The sequence below is a fragment of the Myodes glareolus genome, chromosome 23, assembly GCF_982192425.1.
Source record: "Myodes glareolus chromosome 23, mMyoGla1.1, whole genome shotgun sequence".
NCBI lineage: Eukaryota > Metazoa > Chordata > Mammalia > Rodentia > Cricetidae > Myodes > Myodes glareolus.
This window is the reverse complement of record NC_142048.1, coordinates 55186213-55212783: the sequence shown is the minus strand read 5'-3', so window position 1 is coordinate 55212783 and position 26571 is coordinate 55186213. Positions and strand designations below refer to the sequence as shown.

The 26571-nt window shown below is 50.7% G+C and overlaps 1 protein-coding gene and 1 long non-coding RNA gene across 4 annotated transcripts in view; one reads left to right on the top strand and one right to left on the bottom strand.

Annotated features, from left to right (window-relative positions):
- Rasa3 (RAS p21 protein activator 3) overlaps window positions 1–26571 on the bottom strand; it is a 106250-nt gene that overhangs the window by 6507 nt on the left and 73172 nt on the right. For 2 of the 3 annotated variants that reach the window (XM_087901142.1, XM_087901141.1), the window contains exons 5-19: window positions 22158–22234; window positions 18105–18185; window positions 17667–17739; window positions 14439–14515; window positions 12778–12882; window positions 11213–11369; window positions 10517–10665; window positions 9271–9385; window positions 8502–8576; window positions 7743–7866; window positions 6464–6570; window positions 4728–4805; window positions 3767–3844; window positions 2111–2184; window positions 326–432 (exon numbers count right to left, since the gene is read on the bottom strand). In XM_087901142.1, coding sequence (XP_087757268.1) covers window positions 326–432; window positions 2111–2184; window positions 3767–3844; window positions 4728–4805; window positions 6464–6570; window positions 7743–7866; window positions 8502–8576; window positions 9271–9385; window positions 10517–10665; window positions 11213–11369; window positions 12778–12882; window positions 14439–14515; window positions 17667–17739; window positions 18105–18185; window positions 22158–22234 — 1477 coding nt within the window. The remainder of the gene's footprint in view (window positions 1–325; window positions 433–2110; window positions 2185–3766; window positions 3845–4727; window positions 4806–6463; window positions 6571–7742; window positions 7867–8501; window positions 8577–9270; window positions 9386–10516; window positions 10666–11212; window positions 11370–12777; window positions 12883–14438; window positions 14516–17666; window positions 17740–18104; window positions 18186–22157; window positions 22235–26571) is intronic. The other variant, XM_087901140.1, reaches the window with a different exon arrangement.
- Window positions 6917–8187, top strand: LOC125414357 (uncharacterized). Its single transcript, XR_007236233.3, has 2 exons — window positions 6917–7208; window positions 7678–8187. It is a non-coding gene; the product is annotated as an uncharacterized LOC125414357 (long non-coding RNA).

Below are 26571 nucleotides of genomic sequence, written 5' to 3'. Positions count from 1 at the left end.
GGACCCCTGGTCCCTCACTGCTCTGGGGCTCTGCATCCTACACAGGAACAGGAGCAAGAAAGACACAAAAAGGGATGCCGGGGGCAGTGACGCTACAGACAGTCGAGGAAGTAAAAGTGCAGGTGAAGGGTCTTCTGTACCCTTCTCAGCTCTGTACCCCTTGATTCTGTGGGGAGCAATTTCTGAGAACAGAGTCACTTTCATTGAGGCTTGTCTTAGGTATCACCTGCTTCCCATGCTACTGTGGCTGTCAGCCTGTACTGGGAACTGGGGGAGCCTCTCTGCCAGGCTGGGCCCCAAGTGAAGGAGTGGGGAAACTCATTACCTTTGCTTTTCTGGTAGGTGAACTCGTGGTTCGTCAGGCGAAACCACCTCTTCTTGAAATTCTTCATTCCAAATCGTTTCCTTCCTTGGGCCCGCTTAATCATGAATCTGTCACAAAGGGCACGTGGCACTCAGTGAAGGTTCTCGAGTCAGGGCCTGAGCTACCTCCAGACACATAATCACACATAATATTTCTCTATTCTCATAAGCCACGGGTGGGCAGTGGTACTGAAACCCTGTCGTTTCACATCCTTGGGCTAAGGTTGAGGTTGAAGGGCACACACTCTTGTTTTATTGAACAGTTCTGCCTCTTACTAGTACTTTCCTAGACCTGTAAACACATGGAATTTGTATAAAATTTATGTACACAGCATCCCTTGTCAGTTTGGACTTTACCATACAGAGGAGCACACATATGCAGCACATGGAAAAGTGTTGTGGGAGTAACTTCCGCTGCCTCAACCAATAGTCGCTGAAATACGAGCCCACAGTGCAGTGGGGAGCGACTTCCGCTCCGTCAGCCAATAGCTGCTGAAATACCAGCCCACTGGGGCGTGGTATATTTCTCTTTTAAAAAGAGAAGCAGATCCGGATCAGGCCCTCTTGGTTCCGGCTCTTGGTTCCGGTGCTTGGTCCCGGCTCCTGCTCCCGGCTCCTGCTCCCAGCTTCTGCTCCAGTGACTAGGCTCCCTTCCTGACGGTTTATGGTGTATGTAAGTTTTACCCCCCAAAATAAATAACCCCTTAAAACATAACTGGTGTGGGATTGATTCGCCGATAGAAAAGTATCTGTGGGTCCCTTGGAAAAGGATTCATAAATCTTCTTGCTCAATTCTTGACTCTACATGCTTAAGTGACTTTCTCTAACTGCCACCAGTTTTTCCCCACAGGCAGCAGTAGTCATTGCTGAAGGTTACAGTCAGGGTCTCTGGCCTCACATAAGCAGGGCTGACTTAAGCCAGCAAATATATTTAAGTGTGCAAAGTCAACTTCACGGTTCTGTGTGTCGGCAGGTAACGGACTGAGGGGTGTTTTGGCTGCAGCGAAAATGCATCTAAAGTGTGTGGGTCTTTGTGGACACAATTACTTCCACCAGTGGATGTGGGTGATGAGATAGGACAGGATGAGAAGAGACAGGCCAATCTCCAGGGTGCTCTGCAGCTACGCATATAGAGATGCATGTGGTCTGAGGACATGATCCAGAAGACAAGTAGGTAGTGCTTCGGTATGGGTAAAAGCCCAAAACCTCGGCATGAGAAAGCTAGTGAAATTCTAGCAGTGTGCTGGCAGAGACCAAGAGGCTGCTCCACTCTGCAATGGTTTTGCTACTCTGACCGTTTGTTTCCATCAATATAAGTTTCACCAGCCCTGTACACACTGGGCCAAGTTAAGGATCATGAGACAAAACCTGTTGCTTCAGAGGTTGTGAATATCAGAGATATTAAATACATATCTCATGGTGCCATGTGTGTATTGCTGAACACATGGTTGAGGTAGAAAGTGATTTTAAAAAAGACAGCAGAAGCAGTTAGGGCAGTCTGATGATGACCCGTAGATGGCCCAAGCTTGAGCCAAAGGGACATGGGGCTAGGTAAGCATGGTCTCCACGAGGAACTGGGAACTGACATGCAGAAAAGGGCTCACAGGAACTAGGCATGCCCATCAAAGTTCACACAAGCGAGAGCAGGATGCATTCCCTCAGGCAGGTCTACAGGATGGGAAGGGTGGGGGCGGAGAAAGAGGCCAACTATACCACAGTCTCCCCAATTCCTTACCCAATTCCTTACCCTTCTTTAAGCAGGATGGGCTGCTCTATGCTCTTGGGGTCCCTTCTTCCTGAGGATGAGATCAAATCCAGGAACTGAAGTGGGAGGAAATGGGACCGTCAGAAGGGACGCACGGGGACAGAGTCTGACCTGCCAGAGCCCTAGCTGGGTGCGTAGACCTCTTCAGAAGCCAGTGGAGAGATCTGGGGGTGTGAGTCCTGAGAGAGCTGGAGGGTCAGCTCTGTCTCCAGTAGATGAGCTCAGTCCATCCTACCAGGCCTTGTCCATCTGCCGTGACCTTGTTGGGGCTCTCACCAGGAGCCAGGCACCTGCTAGGGATGCTACCTGAGCTTCGTGGGCCTAAATCAGGTTCTAGTGGTATATCCTGAGAATCATGAGAGGGAGGCGGGTTCTAGTGGTACATCCTGAGGTACATGGGAGGGAGGCGGGTTCTAGTGGTACATCCTGAGGTACATGGGAGGGAGGCGGGTTCTAGTGGTACATCCTGAGGTACATAGGAGGGAGGCATTAGCCCATTCAGAGCCCTTCTAGGTCTGCCTGGCTGAGGTCACTCTTCTCCCTGGCCCCGAGCTTTGGCGTGTGACCTCTCCACTCCTGGAATTCCTTCCGTCCATTGACGTTCACCCTGGCTTCAGTCCCTAGTTCCCTTTCACTGCTCAGAGCTTTATGATTTCCAAAGAAGCAGTTGTGTAGACCACTTCTGAATGGCAGATGAAAAGCAGAGCCCAGAGTCCTGAAGTATCAGTGTCTACCTACATATCAGGTCAAGACTCGGGCGGCAAACACCGGTGTTAACACACGATCAGCTTAAGACCTGTGCACATTGGTTTTGGTCAACTCAACACAAACCTAGACATATCTGGGAAGAGGAACTGCCTCCCTCAGATCACCTGTGGGCACGTCTCTAGGACATTTTCCTGATTAATGGCCGACGAAGGAGGAACCAGCCCATGGTAGGCGCTGCTACCCTGGGTAGGTGGTCTTGGACGATATAAGAAACAAGCAGACTCCATAATCAATGGCTTGCAGTGCAGACACAGGAGAGGAGGTCTCAGTTCTACTTAAGGGGCAGGGTCAAGCCACTGAGAGCTTGACTACTCTATAGTGGGGACACAGATAACACAAGCTGAACTGGTTTTGTTTGTTTTCCTCTTTGTTAAGCGGGGAGATCACAAGGTCAGGGGGACATGGAAAGACTGGAAGTTGAGTGTGATCATGGTATAAGACCTGAAATTCCCAAAGAATCCATAAAAATATTATGTTGAAAACAAAACAAAAGGCAAGCTGAGCAAGCAATGAAAAAATAAGTCATTCAATGGCATTCCTCTGTGATGTCTGCTTCCATTCCTGCCTTCGGGTTCTTGCTTGAGTTCCTGTCCTGACTTCCCTCAGGGATGGGCTGTGATGTAGAAGTGTATGGCAAATAAACCCTTTCCTCCCCAGGTTGGTTGTGGTTAGTGTTTTATAGCAATAGAAAGTAACGTAATAGAAGGCCTTTGGCACAGAAAACAGGTGAACCTTCACACTAGGCTCTGAGGGCAGCCAAAGGAGAGTCTTAGGGCAGGCAGGCCAACCTCAGTTTAGAGGGCAGGTAGGTCCTGGCAAAGGACATGGAGAGAGAGTGGGGAGCTGTGCCTTGGAGGGCGCGACACTTACATTTTTTACAGCATCTGCGTACTTCTGCTCATTGAAGAACTCATAGAATGTCGCCATGTATGACTCCTTAAAACTGGCCTGAAATGAAACAGGTCGTCTGTTAACAACCATCAGCACCAATGGCCAAAGACCAGAAAGCTGCAACACACAGTGGCAAGCCTAGGGTGTCAGAGGTGAGGCCATTCCAGGCCACATGGATGAATGGTAAGAAAACAGCCCCACCTAGAGGCTGCCCCACCCAGAGGTGTCAACAGGAAGCTGGGATTCTGAGGTACTACCCATAGAGATTGCTGGGAGTCTACATTGAAGCCCCTGGCTCAAAGCACGTCTGTGCTCTTATCAACCCTGGGAATGGGGGTTACGGGCTATAAACTAGCTACAGATGTGGTCACGGCAGCCTGGGGCCAGCAGCGTGGATCAAAGCAACGGTCTGTAGGAACAGGCATCTGGGACAAGTCAGACACCTCAGCATCAACCCCTGGTCTGGGGCATTTGATGATGAAGGAGAAATGCAGACTTATGGCCAAAGGGTCTAGAGGGGCTTGGCCTCTGCTGTCCAGGATGTAGAGGCTGCAGATGGATGAATGGCAGCTGCAGACAATCCCTAGGTTTTACTCCTGTGCCAACAGCCGAGGGCAATACCACATATCTGGCCTATTATGGCTAGGGGTCCTAGGGCAAAGCTGAGGAGGCTCAGCTATCTTGTCCACTTAAAGAGTCAGATGGGGCCGATTTGCTCACCACTATGGCCAGTGAATCTCCCCTGCAGTGACTGGTGAGGGTAGAGGCTGAAGGAAGTGCTGGGATTGGAACTTTGGGAGCTGGGAGATGGAGACGCTGGCTTTGACTCTGTCTGCTGTCCTAGCAGCTGTGATGAGCCCACCCTCCCCATATGCTTCTGAAGAGGAGGCAGAACCAGCAGCCCACTGTTCATAAACAGATGAAATGAGCATAGACTTACAGACTTGGACTTGGACAAGCTGCCCAGAGTCTGGATCGTCTTTGAGATAAGTGTCAGGGTTCTAGACGTCTGTGGATCCTGAAGGGACAGGACAAAAGAAATGTAGGTTTTATCAGTTCTGTGGAAGAGCAGCTGTCAATCCCAGAATAAGATGAGACAAACGATACTGTCTCGACCTTCCTAACGCTGCAGCCCTTCAATAACAGATTCTCATTCGTGGTGACCCCAACCACAAAATTATTTTCGTTGCTACTTCATAACTATCACTTTGTTACTGTTATGAATCATAATGCAAATATCTGTGTTCTCTGATGGTCTTAGGGGACCTCTGTGAGAAGGTCAGTTGACCCCCAAAAGGGGTCATGATCCACAGGTTGAGAACCACTAGTCTAAAACCTAGCACAGAATGGCAGTTGTAAGGAGCCGCCAGGATGTCGCCTTGACAGGATGGTGCCAGCGGTCCTACAGCCTGGAGGTATACAGATCCTTTGATGCTGCCACGCAGGCCAGTATGCTTGGGGCCTGTGTTTTGCATTTCAGTGCCTTGGTCCTGTGGCCTTGGGCCCTAGCAGAATGGCATCAACCAATCAGCATTCGAGCCTCTCACCCTAGAAAAGCGGCTGCCTTTGGGTTTCTCTCTCTCTCTCTCTCTCTTTCTCTCGTCATCCCTTTCCCCCATTCCCCCTTTCAACCAAGTGGCTCCAATAAATTGTGATTGAGAAGGATTCTTGATTTTGTGATCGTTCCTTCTTGCTGGACAAGGAGTGTGTGTCACAGGCAGTATACACATTGGTAGAGATTCAGGAAAATCTGCATTGCCCAGGTCTGGACCCTGTCACACACCAGGAGCCCATTTCATCAAGCATTGCTAGCTGAGATGAGCCACATGGCTGAGGACTCTCTGCCTGAGATGCAAAGATCCCTCCCAAAATTAGAGCAGCCCAGGAGATCACTGTCACACTTGTTGAGGTTTCATAACCCTGGCTAGGGACGCCTGCAGCTTTGACATGACACGGAGGGTGGAGAACTCCTAGCATGGGGCTGTTCTCCTGCACCTTGCCTCTACTAGGTATACATATGTCACCCCAGTAGAAGGCTATATCTATCAGACGGGGCTTGGCCATAGCACGTGCACCATGAGCAGATGAAACAAGTGCTTGTATATCTTAGGTGGTGGGAAGAACACTAGTAGAGAGGATTGGGTAAGACTCTGATCAGACCATGCAGTATTATTTAAAACAGTATTAACTAGCGGTTGGCGAGATCGTTCAGCTGATAAAGTGCTTGTTATAGGAGCAGGGGTTTGATCCTTAGCACCTACATACAAAGAGGAACAGGGTAGCATGCATCTGTAATCCAAGCATTGAAGATGTGGAGACAGACAGATCCCTGGAGCCAGGCACTCTAGCCTAAACGGCAAGCTCCGGGTCCCAGAGAGAGACCCTGTCTCAGAGAGTGAGATGGCTGGTGCATGAAGAAAGATACCCACGTTTGACCCGTGTGACCCCCAACACATACCTAGACATACACAAATACAAAACAAGATAAAGATAAAATAGTATCAATTCTTCCATCAGAGTGGATAAAACTGCTCAACCCACCCTCTCTTCCACTCGCATAAGCCTAGCTAGTTAAGGAAAACTTGCTATTTAAGGAGGACTGGCTGGTTAAGGTGGACTGCCTAGTTGCGGAGGACTGGCTGGCTGGCTGGCTGGTTTGCAGGACAGCTCACTTACTGTGTGGTGGGGTGTCAGCTGGAAGAGGTTTGGGGACAGAATGGCAGGAGCGAAGAACCTCAGGAAGATGAAGCTGCTCACAGCTGTGTACCTCACATCCAGGTCATCTGTAAGCAGACGGAACACTCAGCCTGGGACAGAAGCAATGGTATCCGGGTTCTGATCTTGCCCGGCAATTCTCAAGGGCCTCGCTGATGAGCTAGACTAGGCTTAAGATTCCATTTCTGTCTCTTTTTGTTCATGAGTTTCTTCTGCATTGTCTGGTCTCTTCGGTCTATATATCTGTATGTCTCTGCTGCTCCTTTGTCTGTCTCAAAAGTATTGTCGTATTTCTACATATTTCTTCCTGTCTCTAGATCCCTCTGCCTCTGTCTCTCTGTCTACCTATCTGTTTCTCTCATATGTCACAAGAGGACACAGGCTGGCAGCTGAGGGTCACAGACGTGACGTCATTCACCAGGGCCTCCTGAGGACTCATTATTGGGGGCTCTACTCCCATCTGGGTTGAGACGATAACTTTATTTTGTTATCAGAAGCTCCCTCCCTAGCGCCCTGCAGCCTGCTAGAGCCTACCCAGAGCTCTGGGGTCAGAGCTGCCTGGGGTCTGCATGACTCATGCAGATTCTTCTTTCCCAGAGGATGGTCCCAAGAGCAAGGTGCTCTGTCCTGAGATGCAGTCTGTGTTCAACAGACTGTGTGTGGAACAGTGATGGGGACTCACATGCTTTGGGATCTGCTTGGAGTGGTGAGTGTGGGGCTGGAGGGGTGGTGTGGGGTAGGGGTTGGGATAGGAGAGGCCAATAGCACTGACGTATGAGTTGGAGTAGGTAGAGGGTAGCCTGAGAGGCTTGGTCCAGTCTGCATAGGACAGGCGTTGGGCTCAAGGCCTATGGGGTCCCATTAGTCTGGGGACTAACACAGTGTGAAGGGAGGCTGCCATGCATATATGGGTTCTGCAGGGTGATGCATGCAGTTTGGGGGGGGGGCTGTAGGGAGGGCATCTCTGCTTCTCCAGGAGTCAGTGGGAGGAAGGATCAGGTCTGCAGGAGTGGGTCCTGGATCTCCTGACACTTGGGGTTCTTGGTAGGGAAAGGCCCCCCTAAGGGGCTGGTTGTCTTGGTAATGCAGTGACTCAGAATTCATGACCCGAAGAAGAAACCATCTGAAGGTAGCTCTGGGAGGCCATGTTCACACTCTATGGTGTTCTTTCCTAGAGACTGGAGAATTATGAGCCAAGACGGCTGAGTCCTCGCACCTCAGCTCAGGCCCCGTGGCTCACCTTGGAAGCGCTTGGCAGCTGCCTCCCGCAAGGAAAAGAAGATGTCACACATGACGGTGGGACAGCTCACTCCGGACTTTGTGATGACGGTGAAGATGCGATCCACGTACTGCCGCAGGCTCTCCTTCAAGAGTTGGGAAATTAGACCTAGAGTCTCCCTAAGGCCAAGACAGCACCAGAGACATGCCCAAGGACAGGGGAGCCCAGACCTCTGTGATACTCGCAAACACACTCCCTGTAAAGATCTGTGTTGAGTGGCTACAGAATTCAACCCCTTGGGTCCTCTTGCTCAGCATCACGGAATGTAGACTGAACTTCACTAGGATCCGAGGAACCCACATTTCTGTTTAAAAGCGTGACCCTAACAAAGCCTGCTCTGTGTGAAGGCATAAGAAGACACTAGAATGTGTGAGCCCTTCGAACAGCCTGACATGCTTCACATGGAGAGGTTTGTTGGTCCTGAGTTGACAACCAGTGGAGTTCATGGGTCAGGTCATGGGGCTCACAGGTCTGGGTCTCTAGGAGATATTGGAGGCCGAGGGAGCCTCTAAGAGTGGGGATGGATTAGGGGGTAACAGGCATGATGCTGATAGTGCATGTGGGCTCCATACTGTACTCCGGATCAAGAGCCTGAGACATGGCTTGGGGCCCAGTCATCCCCACCCTGCATGAGACCTTCAAACAGTGTCTATATGGCCATGAGCAGAAAGCCCCAACAGGAGACTATCTTCTTGTCTCAGAACAAAGTGGGTACCTTACCATGTTGTTCTCAAGGTTCTCACCGTCCTTCAACTTCACAGGGTCAATTTCACAGGACTTGTGGCTCTGGCAGATCTGGAAGAGCATTAAGATGGTGCTATATAAGGTGGGAAAACAGGCCTGAAAGGCTTCCCGGGAAGCTGGCCTCCTGGAGGCAGCTCCCACAACCAACACTGGACAGCTACGACACTGGACAGAATCCCAAGGCTTGGCAGCACTGCAGCTGCCTTAAGGACCAGCTTTGACCCCATGCTGCCCCAGAGAATTCCACAGAGTCCCTTGAGACCCCAAGGTACTCCACACAGTAGACAGTTACAGTTGCCCCAACTACACAGGCTGCTGGGAGAAACCAACGAAGCAAGGACACACAGCCCTCTGTCTTCGCCAAGCCATGGGCATTTCCCCAAGACTGCATCTATCTATCTATCTATCTATCTATCTATCTATCTATCTATCTATCTATCTATCTATCTATCTCCCATCACCTATCAATCAATCAATCAATCAATATATCTATCATCTATCTATCTATCTATTAGCTATCTGTCGATTATCTATCTATACATCTATCTATCTATCTATCATCTATCTACCATCCATCCATCCATCCATCCATCCATCCATCCATCTGAAAGCAAAGAGGATTCTAGAGTATATACAAAATGTCCATTATAAAAACCACTAAAATGAGGTCCCTGTAGGTGGCTGGGCAGTCCTGTCTCTCAAAGGAGCCCTGATCACCATGCCGAAGTGGCCAGAGCCATCTCACCTCCTCAATGGTAGGCTTCAGGGTCACATGGAGGTAGTGCATGCCCGCCAGCTTCATCGTCTCATCTATGCACTTAGATGTCAGTGAGTTTCCTCGGAAGATGGTATTGGGGTCCCTGGAAAAAAGCATTGGGATGAAGTCTGCCTTGTTTAGGTACTAAGGGAGCCTGGTCACCAGGTGGGGACATGAATGCTGGCAGGCCTGTTCCAGATATCTCACGAGGAACTCAATACCCCTATCTCAAGAAGTGCTGTGGGACAATGACCTTGTACCCTGTAAGGATTTTCCACTTGTACTAGTTTAATAAAATGCTGATTGGCCAGTAGCCAGGTAGGAAGTACAGGCAGGGCAGTCAGAGTAGGAGAATTCTGGGAAGAGGAAAGGCTCAGTCTGTAGTCGTCACCCAGACTCAGAGGAAACAAGATGAGAATGCCTCATTGATAAAGGTACTAAACCATCTGGCTAACACAGACAAGAATTATGGGTTAATGTAAGATGTAAGAGTTAGTTAATAAGAAAGCCTGAGCCAATAGGCCAACAATTTGATAATTAATGTAGACTTCTATGTGGTTCTTTGGGTCTGAATGGCTGCAGGACTGGGCGGGACAGAAACCTCTGTCAACAAACAAGTTCTTAACTATTGATGTTCAGGGCTGGATGGACCCTGCCTCTACTCCTCTATGAGGGGTGCTTTTGAAAAATCTTGGGCTTTTTATGCACAAAGCCAGGTATCAACTGGCTTCCAATCACCATGCCACCTTCCTCTGGCTCATTTTTCATCAAGAGCATCTTGAGACGGGGCTTGCGGTTTCAGCAGGGAGTAGACCCCACCCTATGACTCAATAATGGAGACCTGGGCTCATCAGAGTGGACAGAGATGGTCCTTCAAGCCCTGGGGTCCAGTGTGCCTCTCCCTACCTTCTCTGAATTTCCCAGAGATAAGGAATAAGGAAATCTGTGAAGTGGGGGGGGGGGGGTCAGAAACACAACTCCTGAAGACCCTGGCACCCTCACTCCCTACCAACACTGTGCACAGATATGGGTTAGGATGGCTACTTTTGATGGCTACCTACTGGGTACGCAGGGGCCCAGCTTCCCATCAAGGATATTGGTAGGGAGGGAGAGCAGCAAGGTCAAGTGGACCATACAGAGAACAGGAGTGGATCTTTGTATGAGGTACAGGGAAAATAGCAGGAGGTGGGAAGCAGGCTGAGCATGCAGGGACTGGGCATCAGGGGGCACTTACTGGGTCCTCTTCACCTCTGCACTGGCAATGGCACTGATGAAGGGCACCACCCTGCCGTAGTGCAGCAGGAGCCGTACCAGCGGGATGGCTGCCTCTTGCTTATCTCTGCACACCTCGCCCAGGATGTGCGCTGCTGAGGCCGAGACAGGCTGGGCAGAGGGGAGGTGGGAGTAGTGAGCATGTGGGCAGCACCCACCCTCTGCAGGTCGTGCCCCACCCATGGGTCAGGACCCGATGACTCCAGACCGTCACCCTATGGTCACATGTGCGATAGCACAGGGAGGCCACTGCAGAGAGCCGCCCACTCCCTCTGTGGCTTCCTTCCCATCTGCTAAATAGCCCACTTTGCAGAGAAACCCACACCTGTTGAAAACTGGTGTAAAAACCTTTTGTGGGACCTTGCTGACTATATTCTCCGAGTGTGGCCTAAGAGCCCTCCCACCAAGCCCCAAATCCAGTAGCACTGGGGTTGGGAAAATGCGCAGTCTAAGTGGGTTAGGCTCCTGAAGCTGTAACTGCAGAGAATTAGATGTCACTTGTACAGTGAAAGGGTACGGGTGTCCCCAGGTACTGGAAACAGGGTGGCAAAGGCTCAATGGTAATGCTTTGAAGTGGCTGTGCCTGACAGGTGGGTACCCAGGGCTGGTCTGTGGCGCTGGACGTGGGCCTTCACCAGTAAATGTGGCTGATACACACCTCCACATCTGCAGACTTCAGTAACAGGTCACGCAGTGGGCTGTAGTACTCAGAGGAGAAGACGTGGTCTTCTGTGTAAACTACATTTAACCTCAGCGACCCCAAGTCATCTGGCTTCAGGCTCTTACTGCCGTTGTCTCGGGGCTGGAGGAAGAACCTAGGAAGGAAGGAAGGACATGGACCGGCAGGTAAAGGCAGGGTCTTCCCAGAGCATTTCCAAGGCAGCCCAGCGTCCTGCCACTGTAGCTAGTCTGTGCTGTCACAGGTGGGCCTCGGGCCGAAAGACAGGCTCCACGGCTGCTCTCCAGGCTATCTCAGAGCATGGCCACCTGGACACTTCCTGTAGGGAGCCACAGACTTACGGGCAAAGGGGAAGCTGAAGCAGGAGGAATGAGGAATGGGCGAGAAGCAAGAGATGAGCTGCTGAGAGCAGGCAGACGTGAGGCCAGGAGCCTCTGTAAGCAGTGTCTGTCTGAGGATAGGCCTCACACCACGGCAGTGCTCAGACAAATGGGAATCATTTTAACACAAGTGTGTGGCTTTCACAAGAGCGAGTTGGGTTGTGCTGGAGACCAGTGGTCACAGAAGTATTTTCTGACACCCTTTTTCTTTCTGTTAGTCCACACTGACCATTCTTCTCCACCCAGCCTTGTCATCTGCCAAGGTGGAGCCCTGTATCCCAGAACCTGGCCATGGAGCTAGCAGGGGGACCTACGTGGACACCCCTTTATTGAAGTAGAAGTCAGTTTCCCGGCGACAGGAATCTACTTTAGCACTCTCAGAGTAACACCTGGCATGGGACACTGGACAGCGGGACACTGGACAGCGGGACACTGGACAATGGGACACTGGACAATGGGACACTGGACAGCAGGACACAGCAGGAGACTGACCAGAGGGACACTAGACAATGGGACACTGGACAGCAGGACACAGCAGGACACTGACCAGAGGGACACTAGACAATGGGACACTGGACAGCAGGACACTGACCAGAGAACATTGGACAGCAGGACACTGGGCTCCATGCTCTTCACGTCTTTAAGGAACCAATCATGGAGTAAAATGAAGATACAGCCCTGCTAAAGCCACAGCGTCTGGGGTAAACCAGAAATCAAGGCATAAGAAGCAGAGAGCAAGCTTTCCGAGCACCTGGGTGGGCTCCAAGACAGAGAAAGTCAGTGTCTGAAGAGCCTATGAAGACCCACACACCCTGCTAACTGGCCCTGACCAGGGACCCCAAGATGAGCAGGAAAGCCACCCAGGGCCCAGCCAGCCACTAGACTGTGCTGACACGTTCTCCCAGATGCCCAAAGCGGCTCTTAGCTAGAAAACTTGCTCTTAACTGGACCCTTCTTTGTTATTAGGTTCCCAGCACCACTGCCCTACGGTCACTTCCCTCCACCTGCTCCGTGTTACCTACTGTAAGGTCAGAAGCCCAGGCAGCGAGCTGAACGAAGTGAGAGCAGGTAGTGAGTGGTAGATAACGGTGGGCTTAGCACAGTGGCTCTGCAGTTGGAAGCCGTGCTGTATTCCCAGCACCATACCTTGAGATGTACACCTACCAGGCTTCGTAAGAGCTAGAATGTCGCAGCACTCTGAGAGGGATCCTCAGCTCCCCAAGAAACTCGTCCCCAAACTTCAGGTTGCTGGCATTCCAGAGGTCAACTCTGAAAAAGATGAGTAAGTGCCATTCAGCTCTCACAAAGCAGCCCCACCTAGTGGGCAGGGGATGCAGGGAGTCTGCTTCCCAGAGGGACAAGCAATAAAGGCCTTCGGTTTTCAGAGTGGGTAAATACTTGTACCAAGAGCAGGTAAACCAGGCTGCATGGTGGAGCGGAGATTTTGATTCTCAGTGCAATGGACAAGCAGTGCCTGTGTCTGGGAGCCAGCGGGGACGCCCAGTTCAGTCTGGTGGAGGGAACTCCTGGTGTCACTACTCATGGCTGAGCCAACCAAAAAAGCTGCCCATTCTTGGCCCAAGGGTCCCTTCACCTAAGAGTAATCCAAGGGCCCTAAGCAGATGTTAGAGATGTACTAAGGCCCCCAGAAGCCTTGGCTCTGCCCCAGATGTACCATGCTTTTATCTTTAAGCCCAGCATAACGAACAGTAGAAGCGTCATAAGGCTGAGAAGCTGTCCACAAGACAAAATCACAACCCAGGGCAGATGGGTATAGCCCATTATGGCTATACCTGGGAGGGGCACTGGACACCTGAGAGCATTGCTCCTGAAACTTAAGAGCCCTGCCTCTGTCTCCATCAAACGCTAGACTGTGGTGTGAACCATGATCAAGGGATACTGTGTACGCACCGGAGGGCCTGCAGTTGGGTCCCAAGGAGCTACGGCCACAACACAGTCTGCAGCCAAGCAGTGTCCAGTGCTTCTGGGGCAGATGAGCCACTCAACGATGCCCCTTCCCCCAAGAGAATACTCATTTTCCCCTCACATTAGGGGCCAAAAAGCTGCACCAGGATAACAGTGGGCTGGGCCCATGGTACCTGTCCTCACTACTCGGCAGGGTTCATGGCCAGAGAGCTGCAAATCTCATACAGGTCTACCATGCCTTGAGTATTAGGGCATTGCTATGGAAGAGACATCTTAGAAGACTGGGCTGATCTTTCTGTCATCTCTGCCAGTCCTATAGCGCACACGCATGTGACCAAGAGGGAAGCCGCGTCACTGAGAACATATGTATGTGGGAACCAGGAGGGCTGTCGGTGTCTCCCAGCCCAGGGCTGAAGGCTCCTGCTGGTAAGCTTGATCAGTTGATGGCCAGCATGCTCCCCAAACAACTTAGATGGATTTCGGAATCTACAGGGGGAGGATGCGGTGCCTACTAACCTTTACAGAAGACTTGGTTTCTATAGCAACAGAGCAGGAAGACCCATGCAGGATCCACACAAAAAGAACCAGTAACATCAGAGGAGATGGGCTCTACAGGAGTTGCCAAAGCCTCAGGGACCCATGAGACGGCTTAGAAAATATCCTGGAGGAAGAGATCTGTCGGATGCCCACAGGCTTTCCCACTGAGCAATACCAATGAGAAGGAAAACCCCATGGTTTCTAAAACTGATCCTAGACCTTTGAGGGTAATAAGCAATGACATCCCCAAACAGTTGTGGTTTTGTTGTGCCAGGGCTACCTTAATAGTTTGGGGGATGGAACCTGTCTAAGTGATATATCTCCTAACCTTTCTTTGTTATCAACCTTCGGGAGCAACTCACCGAATTTCAAGTTTGTCTACATCTTCCTCCTCAAAGTCAAAGTGGGACTTTTTGCTGTAGCTGCAGGGTCTGGTCACCTGGAGTTAGAAGGGGATAAATAATGTCAGACACATATGCCAGGTGGCTTGGCATTCCACAACCCAAGGGAGGACTCTCATGCAACTTGCCCATGAGAACAGATGCGTGTCGGGTGGGCTGGGGGTGGTGAGGGTTTCTGGACTAGGAACTTGCCCTGGGGCCACATCAAGACATGGCAGGGGCCAATTTCTCAAGACACAACAGGACATTACACAGAGGCAGCCTGTTTACCCATTGAGTTCATGACCTTCCAGGCCCCAAGGCTTCTAGTTCTAATGTCAGGAGGCAGGAAGCCAGACCCACAGGGTAGTAACCTGAACTCTTATGGTTTCCTTGTGACCCATAAGAAGGTATGGAGGATTCCCTCCCCGTCCAACCTGACACACATAGTAGGTCCCGCAATAGTGACAGGCCACAACTCTTCTGGTAGTTCAGACTCTGCAGAGTCTACACCCTGGGAGAAGTCAGGAAACTGAAGGAATGGCCTGACAGTTTTCTTCTGATGGTTTAGAACGGCTGGGCAATGGGTTCAATCCCTAGTGCCATATTGACATGGCCTAATGGCTCATGCCTATAACTGCGGCACTCAGGAGGTGGAGGCAGGAGGATCAGAAATTTAAAGTTTGCTCAGCTACACAGTGAGTTCAAAGCCAGCCTGAGATACTCAAGACTGTATCTAAAAACAATACACAGGTGTAGGAACTAGAATTCAGGCTCAGAGCAATGGCCAAGGAGTTGGCTCTTCCTTGACCACAGTAGTGTACGAGCAACATTGCCTCCCTCGGGGGGCCTTTGGAAGGATCAGAGGGAGGCTTTTTGCCTCAAGCCCTAATCTAGAACTTGACACTCATGTCCCTGACGCCATGTGCTTTAATTTACTGGCTAGTGAGACAATGGTGAGCACCAACGCCACCTGCCTCCCTCCTGAACACCACATCTTGTCAACCGATTCTCCCAGAAACACATCATCAGACAGGCATCTTCCCACACCACCCTGCCCCTACTGCCTTCTTGTTGTCCCACTCAAGATGGTGGTACAGCCCACAGTGAATCTCAGGGAAGCATGGCCCAGGCAGGCTCCAGGTATCCCATCACTCTCTCCCCAACAAGGAGGATCTAAGGTAAATCTAGGAAGAAAGCAACCTGGAAGCTGCCTTCTACCAAAACATGAACCTTTGAGGAGTTACAGTCAGCCAGATTGTTTACTTTCTTTCTGAGCCCCACCCCCAAGTCTGTCCCCAACTTAAGTCAAACAGTGATAAAGAACACGGGTAAGTCGTATTAACTGGGTGTGGCTGCTGAGTCGCAGGACTGACAGACCAACAGCAGCATCTCAAGTCAGGGACTGGGAGGAGAAGGGGCCCCACCTGCCTTTGGAAGTCTGGCAAGCACCCCACAACATGGTTCTCAAGCTTCTCCAGGACACTGAGTTAATCCAATGGGCTGGAGCTCAAGTCTTTAGCGAGCAAATTAGACACACACAGCCCAGAGATGCAGGGTCTCACCCAGTAGAGACAGGGTAGGAATAAGTGTGTCACCAGAATAGATTCGGGGTCAGGAGAGTCTGTCCACACTCGTGCCATTGTACCAGCCTAGTGGCTTTAATTTTCAGTTCCTACTAAACGCTCACATTTTATAACCACAAGTTCTTGCCTCCCGGGAGAGCTGCTGAGGCCCTGGTGTCATGCCCCGCTCTGTGACATCTCCACCTGCCTGTATGGCAAGGATGTCCTAGCTGCACAGAACACAACTACTCCCCACCACTTCCCCCAGCACCCTCCAGGTCGCAGACCTGCCTCCAGGCCTCTTGTTCCCTGTCTCAACCTTGCCTAGGGCTGGTTCTGAAGACTGTCTGTTGTTCTAACTCGATTCCAAGCACTGTTGTCCATGAAGATTTCCAGCACCCCACAGCCCTGATAGTAGCAGTCTCAGGATGGGAGCTCTGCTCAGGATTTTCAAGATTCCACACTTGAGAAGCCCTGCTCTCCTCGGCCCTACAGCAGGTCTCCGTGTCACCAAAGCTGGGCGGCTTCTATGTTTTATTGACCGGGTTTGTGGGTCTGTTTCATAACGTGTGCACTTGGCACATGCGTACGTAGGTCAAAGCTGATGTCGGACTTTCCCCATTTTTATTTTTTGAGTCAGGGTCCTTTTCACTGAATCCACACTCACTGATTTGACCAGACTGGCCGGCCAATGAGTTCCAGGGATCTACCTGTCTCCTCACCCTAAGAACTGGAATTACAGGTGTGCACTGGCGGCCTACCTGGATTTTTAGGCGGGTTCTGGAGATCTGAACTCAGGTCTTCATGCATGCATGGCAAATACTTTACTGAACCATTTCTCAAGTTCTAGTTATTTTTTTTTTTCTTAATTAAGGCCTAGGTATTTAACACTCATTGGTATGGAAGTTGCTCTGCTGTAGACCAGGCTGTCCTTTAACTTAGGATCTTTCTGCTTCTGACTCTTGAGTGCAGGAGTTCCAGATGTTGGGCACAATGCTGGTCTACAGCCCATTATAACATGGGGCTTTATGACACCTACATTTTTGCCTTTCTCTCGTGCCATGTGGCAGGCTCTGAAGATGGGAACTGGGGTCTTGCCCGTCCCCTATCTCCCTTCTCCCAGAATCTGGTGCCAAAGAATAAACAGAAGGTACCAAGGCTGAGAGGCAACCCGCTGCCTCGAGCAGGCTCCAGCCTCACCCTTCTTGACTAACCTGCTCTAGTTCTAAGAGGCCCCAGGGTGCTCTGGGCTGAATCATTTCCCCTTTTTGCTCAAACCCTCACATTTCCGGAGAAAGGAACCTCACCCTGCTTGGGGAAGCTGTGGTGAGCAGCCAGGAAAACAAAAGACCCAAAGCCAAACAAACAACCCAACCCCGAGTCCTGGGGGGCCGGGACAGCATCAATCTGCCCCTTCCAGCGTGAGCCAACTGGTTCAGGAAGAGACATGTGGCTTTTCTCTCCTGAGGAGGAGGAAAACGACCAGGGATTCAAATGCCATCCAGATCTGAGGATCTCTGGGCTGGGCCTGGACAGCTCCTGAGACAGTCAGGTGGCTCAGATTGAGACAGTCAGGTGGCTCGGATTGAGACTTGCTCACGGTCTTGGTGCCAAGGCTCAAAGTTCTTCCCACCGAAGCACCAACCTCAAAATAAAACACCTCATCAAAGTGGGGGTTGTTGGTTTTCTTCTTCACCTTCGTCTTCTTTGCTTCAGACCTGGGGTGGAGAAAGGAAGAGTTGGTGGGCTCCAGATGGGTCTGGAACCGAGCTGTCAAATGCACAGTTGTTTATTACCTTTGTTTATCTCCCAAGCATCGTCTGTCTCCACCTCCAGATGGTATGTAAAACAGGGACCTTTACTGAGCCCAAAATACCCACTATGAAGCTCGCTAAGGCTTTCCGAGAAACAGACCTCACCGCAATAAATCTACACAACACATTCTGCTTCTAAGTGCACCATGCCCACCCCGCTGAAAAAGGGGGAGGCAACCTCTTATCTCCAGAGCTAGACCTGGCCATCTCCCGTGCCCCCAACCCAGAACTGCAACCCAGGCAGGAGAGATGTCAGAAAGACAACTTGCCTGAAGGGTCCGGACAATGTCACTGTGGCGTAAGGGTCACACTGCCCGTTCACAATGGGGAGGCCTTGGCACTCAAAGATGCTGAGACAAAGAAGACCGTGATCAGGGAAAGGACTTGGAGGTCACAGGAGACCAAGCCAGCACTTCCTCAGCCAGAAGTTCTATGGCCTGGCAAGTTCTGGCAAGAATGTGGATTAGCAATTGCAAAGCGTCGTGGAATTAATTGTAGAGCATCTGTGGTCTTCACAAGATAATGTCTTCTAGGGTACTGAGCCCTGTGACCATCTCAGTCATAGCCTCTCCACTGCACCTAGGTGACAGCTGAGTACCGTGGTATCACCCCAGGGTCAACGTCACCTTCTGCTGCTCAGTGGCCTGCAGTTACAACCCCTCTGTGGGCCTCTACACCGCTCTTGCCTTCCTATAGTGTAAGCTGTTGGCCCGGATCCCACTGCTTTCTGCATCCCTGTCTACAGGCGAGGGATTTACAGCGATGGCCCGTGGTTGTCCATATGCTCTGACCCAGTGTTACTACTTTCCTAGACTGGCCAGCAAGCGCCACGTCTGCACCACTCTTGGTCTTTCCGCTGACTATTGGTGTTTAGTTCCACTCTCCATCGGCATGAACTCTTTGAGCAGATACTAGGCTCTGTGAAGTTTAGGCCAAGTATCCAGAATTGTTGCAGCTGCTTATTAGAGAACAAAGTTGCTGAACTCAAGCTCTAAGCTGTGGTCATTGCTCTTCTGATTTGGTTGATTTTGTTCTATGCATTTTGGGGGTGGCTCCCCTTTCCTTGAGACGGTTCATAATTTACAAAGCTATAGTCCTCTTTCTGTCTTCACTATGTGTTCTGGGCAATCACAAAGCTCTTCCCTGGGCTAATGGGATACAAGTGGTTCTCAGACACTTGTAAACCCAGGAGGCTTTTGATGACCCTCTAAACATGACTGGGGTTCCTTCTGGGATTGAATACCCCATGCCATAGCTCCTCTCAGCCTGTGTTCTGCCATCAACTGGTTGGAAACAGAGTCAGAGACTCCATATCTTAAGATGCGTCCCTTCTTGGGGGCTCAGAGCTGTCACCTGAGCATTGCTTCTGAAGCAGTGGATGTATACAGTGTGTATATATGAATGTGTGTGTGTGTGTGTGTGTGTGTGTATAAATGTTTGTACAGTGCATCTCGTGTCCCTTTGTTTGTATGAGCCCAGGTCCTGTAACTCAATCTATCAGAAGTTGAAGTCTCAACCCCGATTCTAACCAATGGTACAGTTGAACAAACCATGGGGCCTAGCACCTCTGTCTGCACCTTCAAAGGTTGAGGATACTTCTCTTGGAGGTGCTGCCTGAGGAACACTCCAAAAAGCTAGGTCCACTTTGGATGCCTGGGACTGTTTTACCTGAGTATTCTCTCTCTCTCTCTCTCTCTCTCTCTCTCTCTGTGTGTGTGTGTGTGTGTGTGTTCTCTTTCTCCTCCTTGTCAACATAGATCCGTGAGACTGCTCCACCCTGCCAGGCTTTCTTTAACCCACCCTCTTGCTTTCCAAGACTCCTGCTAGAAGAAATGTGCCTCATGGCACGCCTGGCACCTCTACCAGTTTGACCCAGTATTCTCCAACCCTGCATCTTTCTCTGCCTTCCAGGATATGTTTTTCATCTGTCCTGATGACTTGGCCCTTGGTCACTTTACTAACTCATCCCTCATGAACTCATCCATCAACGGGGCCCACAGATGTCCTTCAAGTTCTATCGCCTTCCAGGCTATTCTGAAAATAACAGTGAGCATGGAGCATTGAAAAGGTGGCCCTGCACAGTTCAGGTCTGCGACAGCTGGAACTGTAGTGTTGATTATCTGACTATTTCTCCACACAGAGCTTTGTGGGATGCAGACAGAAAGAGAACCAGAGGAAACGGAGGCAATGTAGGTAGAAGCCAACCCTTCAGTGTGGTCCGGGTCTCTAGAGGAGTGAGGGAGCTGCCGTAGGAAGACACAGGACAGCTGCTGTCCCAGAAAGGCCATGGAGACCCACCTGGCTGAGCAGTCTCAATCCAATACAAAGGTGTTTTATGAGATTCGGCTATTAGGTGTTAGGCTCCATAAGCACAGCCCCATTTTGGACAAACTGGGACGGAGTGACTTTCACAGTCTGTGGCCTCGACAGAACAGGTAAGTTTGCCCCTTTGCGGCATCCAGGTATATCTGTGGAGCACGTCTATCTCCTCTCTCCAGTTCATGCAGAGATCAGTGGAAAAGCCAGTTTTCCAGTTCAACATGAGACCGGCCCTGCAGTGGCCGGAACAACCTCAGACCAGAAAAAGATCATCTATATGCTGGGTGTGTCACGCAGAATAAAACCAACGGGCCTCCTATGCCCCTCATAGTAGAGGACAAACAGTGCCTCAACTGTGGGAATTGTCCACCCTAAGAGTATAAACACTAGGGTCTCATATTTTTAAAGGTTTATTTTATCTATATGTGTGCATGTGTGTCCGTGTGTGTACACACACCTATGTGTGGGCAGCTATGGAGGCTAGAAGAAGGCACTGGGTTCCACAGATCTGGAGTTTGTGAACTACCCCAGAGTGGGTGCTGGGAATGAAATGCTGGTCTTCCGCAACGGCAGCAAGCTGCCTCTCCAGCCTCAACACTGGACCCTTGGGATTCAGAGGCCAGGTTTATTTGACTGGGGATCAGGAATCATCCCACTGTGCCCTGCACTCATCTAAATCCAGCTTTCCACGAATCTAGGCTCACAAACACAGCACACACTCTGTGTGCAAGAGAAAGATAATACAATGTTCACCATGCCCCCATACCATGGGTAAGCCATTCCTGAAGTTTGTGAACGGAAAATTAGGAAACACATTAAGTTCCCAAATCTAGCGTTTAAAGTACAAGACCTGTAGCATTCTGTTTTTAATATTTACGGGCTTTGCTCTTCAATCCTCAAAATGGGTCCATCCTACCTCGGTGTGGAGACGCTGAGGTGTAGCCCCACATACCAGGGAGCTCATCAGGGAACTGCAGCTTATGGAGATGTCTTAGGCAGTAGACACTATCAATACTAAGGCCGTCACTGGAAGGTTGGCCTGAGGCCCCCTTGCTGCACTGAGACCTGGGCGGACAACACAGGGTGCCAGCCTCCATCCCTTCTCATCTTGACTGGGCAGCTGAAGGTGGTTGCGTGTGTCCAGAGTCACTAAAGGAACAGTCCCTGTTCCTCGAATTCCCTTTTCAGGGTCACGCTTCTGTATCCTTTCCGCAAACAGACCTTTCTCTTATCTGAGGCTTCCTCACAGCCCCTGGAGCGCAGCAACCGCACTCAGGGTGGTGAGATGAAAGCTCGGACAGTAGCGGATTTTTCAGTTTCACTGTGGGGTGCTCGGTCTCATTAGGACACAGCACAAGGCCTTAACAGAACTATGATCAGACAGATCTCGGCTCTGTGTCAGATACCTGTCCCTCGACGGTTTTGTTACGGTAATAAAAAGCAGATGATGACATTCTCTAAGACACAGCTTGAGTCCTGTGTAGAGGGAGAGAGAGTGGCCAAGATCTGAAAGCCAGCAGGACAGGAGTGGTGTATGGGGCTACTCTGCGTATGACATAAGGAGGGGAAGTGAAGAAGCTGCACAGCATATTTAGGGGCATAGCCTGAAGGGCAGATCTCAACTGGGGTCAACCTGGAACACGAACGCAAAATGAAATGTGTGTAACTACACTCTCCTGGAGCCACGGCTTCCTACAGATTACTATAAGGGCCACCACCCTTATAGAGGGCTGAATGCTTGGAGTGCCCTCATGCATCTATATGTACCCATATATGTACCTCACTGCTGTTGCATTGCGCTACCTCCCTGCACGTTGGCTCATTTCCATTTCGAGCCCTGGAAGGTAGCATCTCACTTCTTAGCTGAAGAATAGCACTGAGAATGTTGGGCTATCTTCAAGAGCAGTGTACCACACTGGGGGTGGGCATTAGCTCCATCAAGGGTGGAAAAAGGCAACCTGGGGGGGAAACGAAGTATGTACTTCTCTCCTTAGGTAACTTACCGTGCAGCAAGTTTGTGGCAGACAACACCAGTGTCTGTAATGACCTCACTCAGTCTCAGCTCCAGGTGGACCTTGCCCTGCAAGGCACAAGGACAGTGTTACAAGTAGACAAAGCGTGTAGCAAACCGACAGCCCTCTAAGTGGTCTGCACTCGTGCGACTAGGTACCGAACCTAGGCTCAGACGCGGAGAAAGCGGGTGTCATCCACTGGTCTTACAGTAGCTCCGAGTGGGTTCAAGGGTGTTAAAAAAGAAAAGGACATTTGGGCAGTGACCCCAGAAGGGCTGTGAGGGCACATATGCAGGACATGTTGTGAGTAAGGCTCTCCCATGAGGGTCACGATCTCCATGGGGAGGCCAGAGAGATGTTTCTAAAAGGGCAACAGGTAGCTGGCAACACAAATCTATACACAGTCACACTATGAGAACAAGGAGGGAATGACAGCAGGAGAAAAAGACCTGTTCCCCAGCAGGACCCACATGGGATGTGGGACCTCCCATGGGTTGGGTGTACACAAACGTTAAGCCAAGAAGACATCTGTAATTACAGAAGCAGAGGCTAACCAGGCAGTCTCAAGGTTCCTTGTCATTGAAATCTTTGAACCAAGAATCACCAAACAATGCCTTGCCTATGAGAGTACAAGACTGCTAACTTTGTTTACAACAAAGATATCCTTCCTTCCTCCATCACTGGAAGCGAGACGTTTACCTTACCCAGTGTAATTCCGCCAGGAGCCCCGCCAGCAATGACTCGGTGATCTCATTTAGGTTTACCACCCCTTCAAAGACAGTCCCCTCAAAGCTCACCCAAATCCTACATCCTCTTGTAAAACATCAATGAGCTGTGACTCTCCTTGAGGAACCTGTACCTACACTGGGGCGGTTCACTTTCTGTGGCTCTTTGTGCAGATCACGCCCGTGCTCTCAAGTGTGTCTTCCTTCTGAGTGCCTTTCTCCTAACCTTCCAGCTTAAGCCTATATTCAAATACCATCATTAAATCCCAGCTCAGTCTCATACAAGCAAGTTCTGAAATTCTCTTTTGTTTTGAAGTCACAAATCTTGATTTGACTTGAACTGAGGTTTCTCCAGAAGTCTAAGGAAACCTTTGCCACCCCAAATTGCTGACATAAAGTGTTCTACTTGTTTTTTTTTGTTACCTTGACACAAAGATACACAAATCTTAGACGAGAGAGCCACAATTGAGAAGAGGCCTCGGTGAGATTGGCCCATAAGCAAGCCTGTGGGGAATTTACTTAATCAGTGATTGACGTGGGAGGGCCCAGCCCATTGTGGGTCAAGTGGTCCTTGGCTGTACGAGAAAACAGGCTAGGCAAGTCATGAAGAACAAGCCAGTAAGCAGCATTCCTCCATGGCCTCTGCATCAGCTCCTGCCTCCAGGTTCCTGCCCTGGGTGACGAACTGCAAGCTGGGAGGTAGAATAAACCTGTTCCTCCCCAGATGGCAAAGGCCGTGGTGTTTGTCACAGCAGTAGGACCCCTAACCAAGACAGATGGTCCAGGGAGGAGGGCACCAGCTCCCCGCACATCCCCACTGTTTGGTGGAAAGGAAAAGATCCAAATGTTAAGAACCACAAAATCAAGGGCTTTTTGAGGCTCCCTTTTCCATGAGTGGAGCCTGCCTGAAGCTACCACTGCCTGAAGCTTGAGCAGCTGCAGGCTCAGGCTGGAACGCGGACCCTCTCAGGCACTCGAAGTCAGCCTCACTAGCAGCAGGCCGTTTTCAGGACCAGCCATGAGATGTTCAGATGGCTGGACCTCAGTCCATCTTTAGCCTCTGAAAGGCAGAAGTGCGGGGGTGAGGTGGATGACCCCACCGCCCACAGCTGATGGCAGCTGCCTTCCTGTTTCCTGTTTTTCCCACACACCAGCAGTGCCCCGAGACTCAGCACAAACACTGCGCACAAGGGCGGCTCCCACCTCAATGAGCGGTGGCTTCCGTTTCTAGAGGTCTGGGAGAGGCCAGAAGGAGGTGAAACAGCCAGCTACACCGTGACCCCTCTGCACCAAGAGGTTGCCCTAGGCAAGCCTGTGGCCAGAAGTCTTTCTGGTTCCATCCCTGTGTGTGATGGGTGTTCCCTAAAGGGCGAGGTGTCAGGGTGGAGGCTGGGCGGTGCCTCTGTGGGCAGGTGGTGCACAACAACCCATCAGGTTTACACCTGTGCTTCGGTCCCCCACAGCCCTGCCCTCTGCTCCCAGGTCCCATTTCTGGGTCCAGTTAGCGGCTATGCCACAGGCACAGGTGCCTTCCTTCTCTTTTAGAGCCGCTGAAGGACAGGCGGGTGGCCTTGAATTCACTCTGCTCTGTGAGAGACACCCTTTCACATGCTGACGGAAGTGCTGGAAGTCTCCCCTCCAGTCTTACTTTAGATGAATATCAAGAATGCCCACAAAAGGGAGCAGTAACAGGCTGCAGGGTTCCACTGTACAAGGTCCTGAGAGGAGCCAATCAGAGCTCCCAGACTTTGCCATACAGTAGGAAACACCCCACTGAGCTCACTGGGGACAAGGGAAGTACCTTTAGTGCCATTCATCAGCTACACGAGCGGGAAACCGCAAAGTTCACTCTCAGAGCTCATGGGAACAATCTGGAAGCCAGTAATGAAGAGGAGGCATAGAGATGACAACGTCTAAACACCACAGGGGCAAAATGGGGAGAAGTCTAAGAGGAAACTCAAAATATTTTTAAATAAATGAAAACGAAAACAGAGTTTATCAGAATTTGTGGGGGCCACGGAAGCACCGTGTAAGAGGGAAATTCTGAGTGCTAGCTTCACGTTCTGGAAAGGAGAAAGACCCGGGGCCAGCAACCTTAGAAGACCAGAATTAGTCCCCCGAAAGCAGAAATAACCAAACGACTGATTAGAAGTAAAAACACGAAAACAAAACAAAACCTGAAAGCAGGACGTCACAGGAAGTCACCCCCCCCCACCATCAGATTCTCTGAAGAGATGGTCGGAGCGATAGGCCTGTACGCAGGCTACCAAAACCGACTACCAAGACCACAGTGAGGGTGTGCCCAACCTGAGCAGGCGATGTAAGGGAAGCTGCCTGTGAAGCAAGCGGGCTGTGGCCCATGGACCACTAAGGGCGTGAAATGATGACGGCCGACACTGGTCACCAGGGGAACGGTCAAGGCTTCAGGAAGATGTGTACAACTCAGATCTCTTAGTTTCCCTATGAACTTAAAACGCTAATAAAATTTCAAGTTTATTAATTTGATTTTGTCTCAGATGACAGCCCCCCCGCCCCGGCCCTGCCACAACAGCTGCCTCAGAAAACAGGGAACACTCCTGGCTAGTCCCCCATGAGAAGGTGGCTCGTGATAGTGGACACTCTGCTCTGAACTGTCCTTAACAACCTGAGAGACCACCAGACCAAGGCAGGGAGAAACGTAGAGCTGGCTCTAGGTGAGATCTGTGTAGTAAAGAGAGAAGCAGGTAACTGAAAAAGAAGGCAGGACTGGGCCAGGGAAGGAAGGAGGCCAATCCTTCTCCTAGCATCCAGGTTCTCAAGCCCTTAGAGACAAAAGTGGCCCTGGACCATAGACAACCACTGGCAACTTTCTGGATTGTCTGACACACCAGAGACAAATCCCCAAACACTCTGAGGAGAGGTAGAATGCCTACCCCTTCTCTGGCCTTCAGAGCTAACCTCTGTCCCTAAGATGACATTGGCCTTGGGCCTGTAATGAGTTACAGATCTATGGGAAACATACTATGTGTCCTGACTCCATCACATGCCCATGAGTAGTTCAGATGGGGGGCGCAGTTGGGGAGGAGCCAGGGGAGAAGGACCAGTGCCATCCCTCCCCTTGCCATTCGGAACTGGAAGACACTGGGCACTGCAGGGTGCCCTGCCAGCTGGAGCCCCTGTCCTCTTGACAGGGCCATCCCTATATCTGACGGGTCCCCTGTGAAGGGAACAGCAGAAGTGACCGATTCTGGATAATAAAGTGACTTGTAAAGCATCAGTTCAGGAAGGAAGCAAGATATGTAACTGTCTTTTTCTCCATTTCTGTGACACATGGTCTCTCACGTGGGCCCACTCCCTCTGTCACAATGCATGATTCTTTCCTGTGAATTACAGAACAGGTGGATCCAGGAACCCAAATGTCACTTTCTGCCCTTCTAGAGACTGTAAATGCGACATTTCAAAACAAGCCACAGCTGTGGCGTAAAAGATGGCGATTGCGATTTAAAGGTCAAGCTGAGGGGAGGAGCTGTCTCCTGTCTCAGCCTCTCTGAGAATGAGAGCATTTCACACCCCGGAGAGGTACTGAGTCCTCCAGGGATCTGCTATTCCTCAGCCCAGACATAGCAGATAAGGCTTATTGTTTTCATTTTTTCTTTGAGACTTATTTATATTTTAGGTGTGTGGATATTTTGCTTGCATGT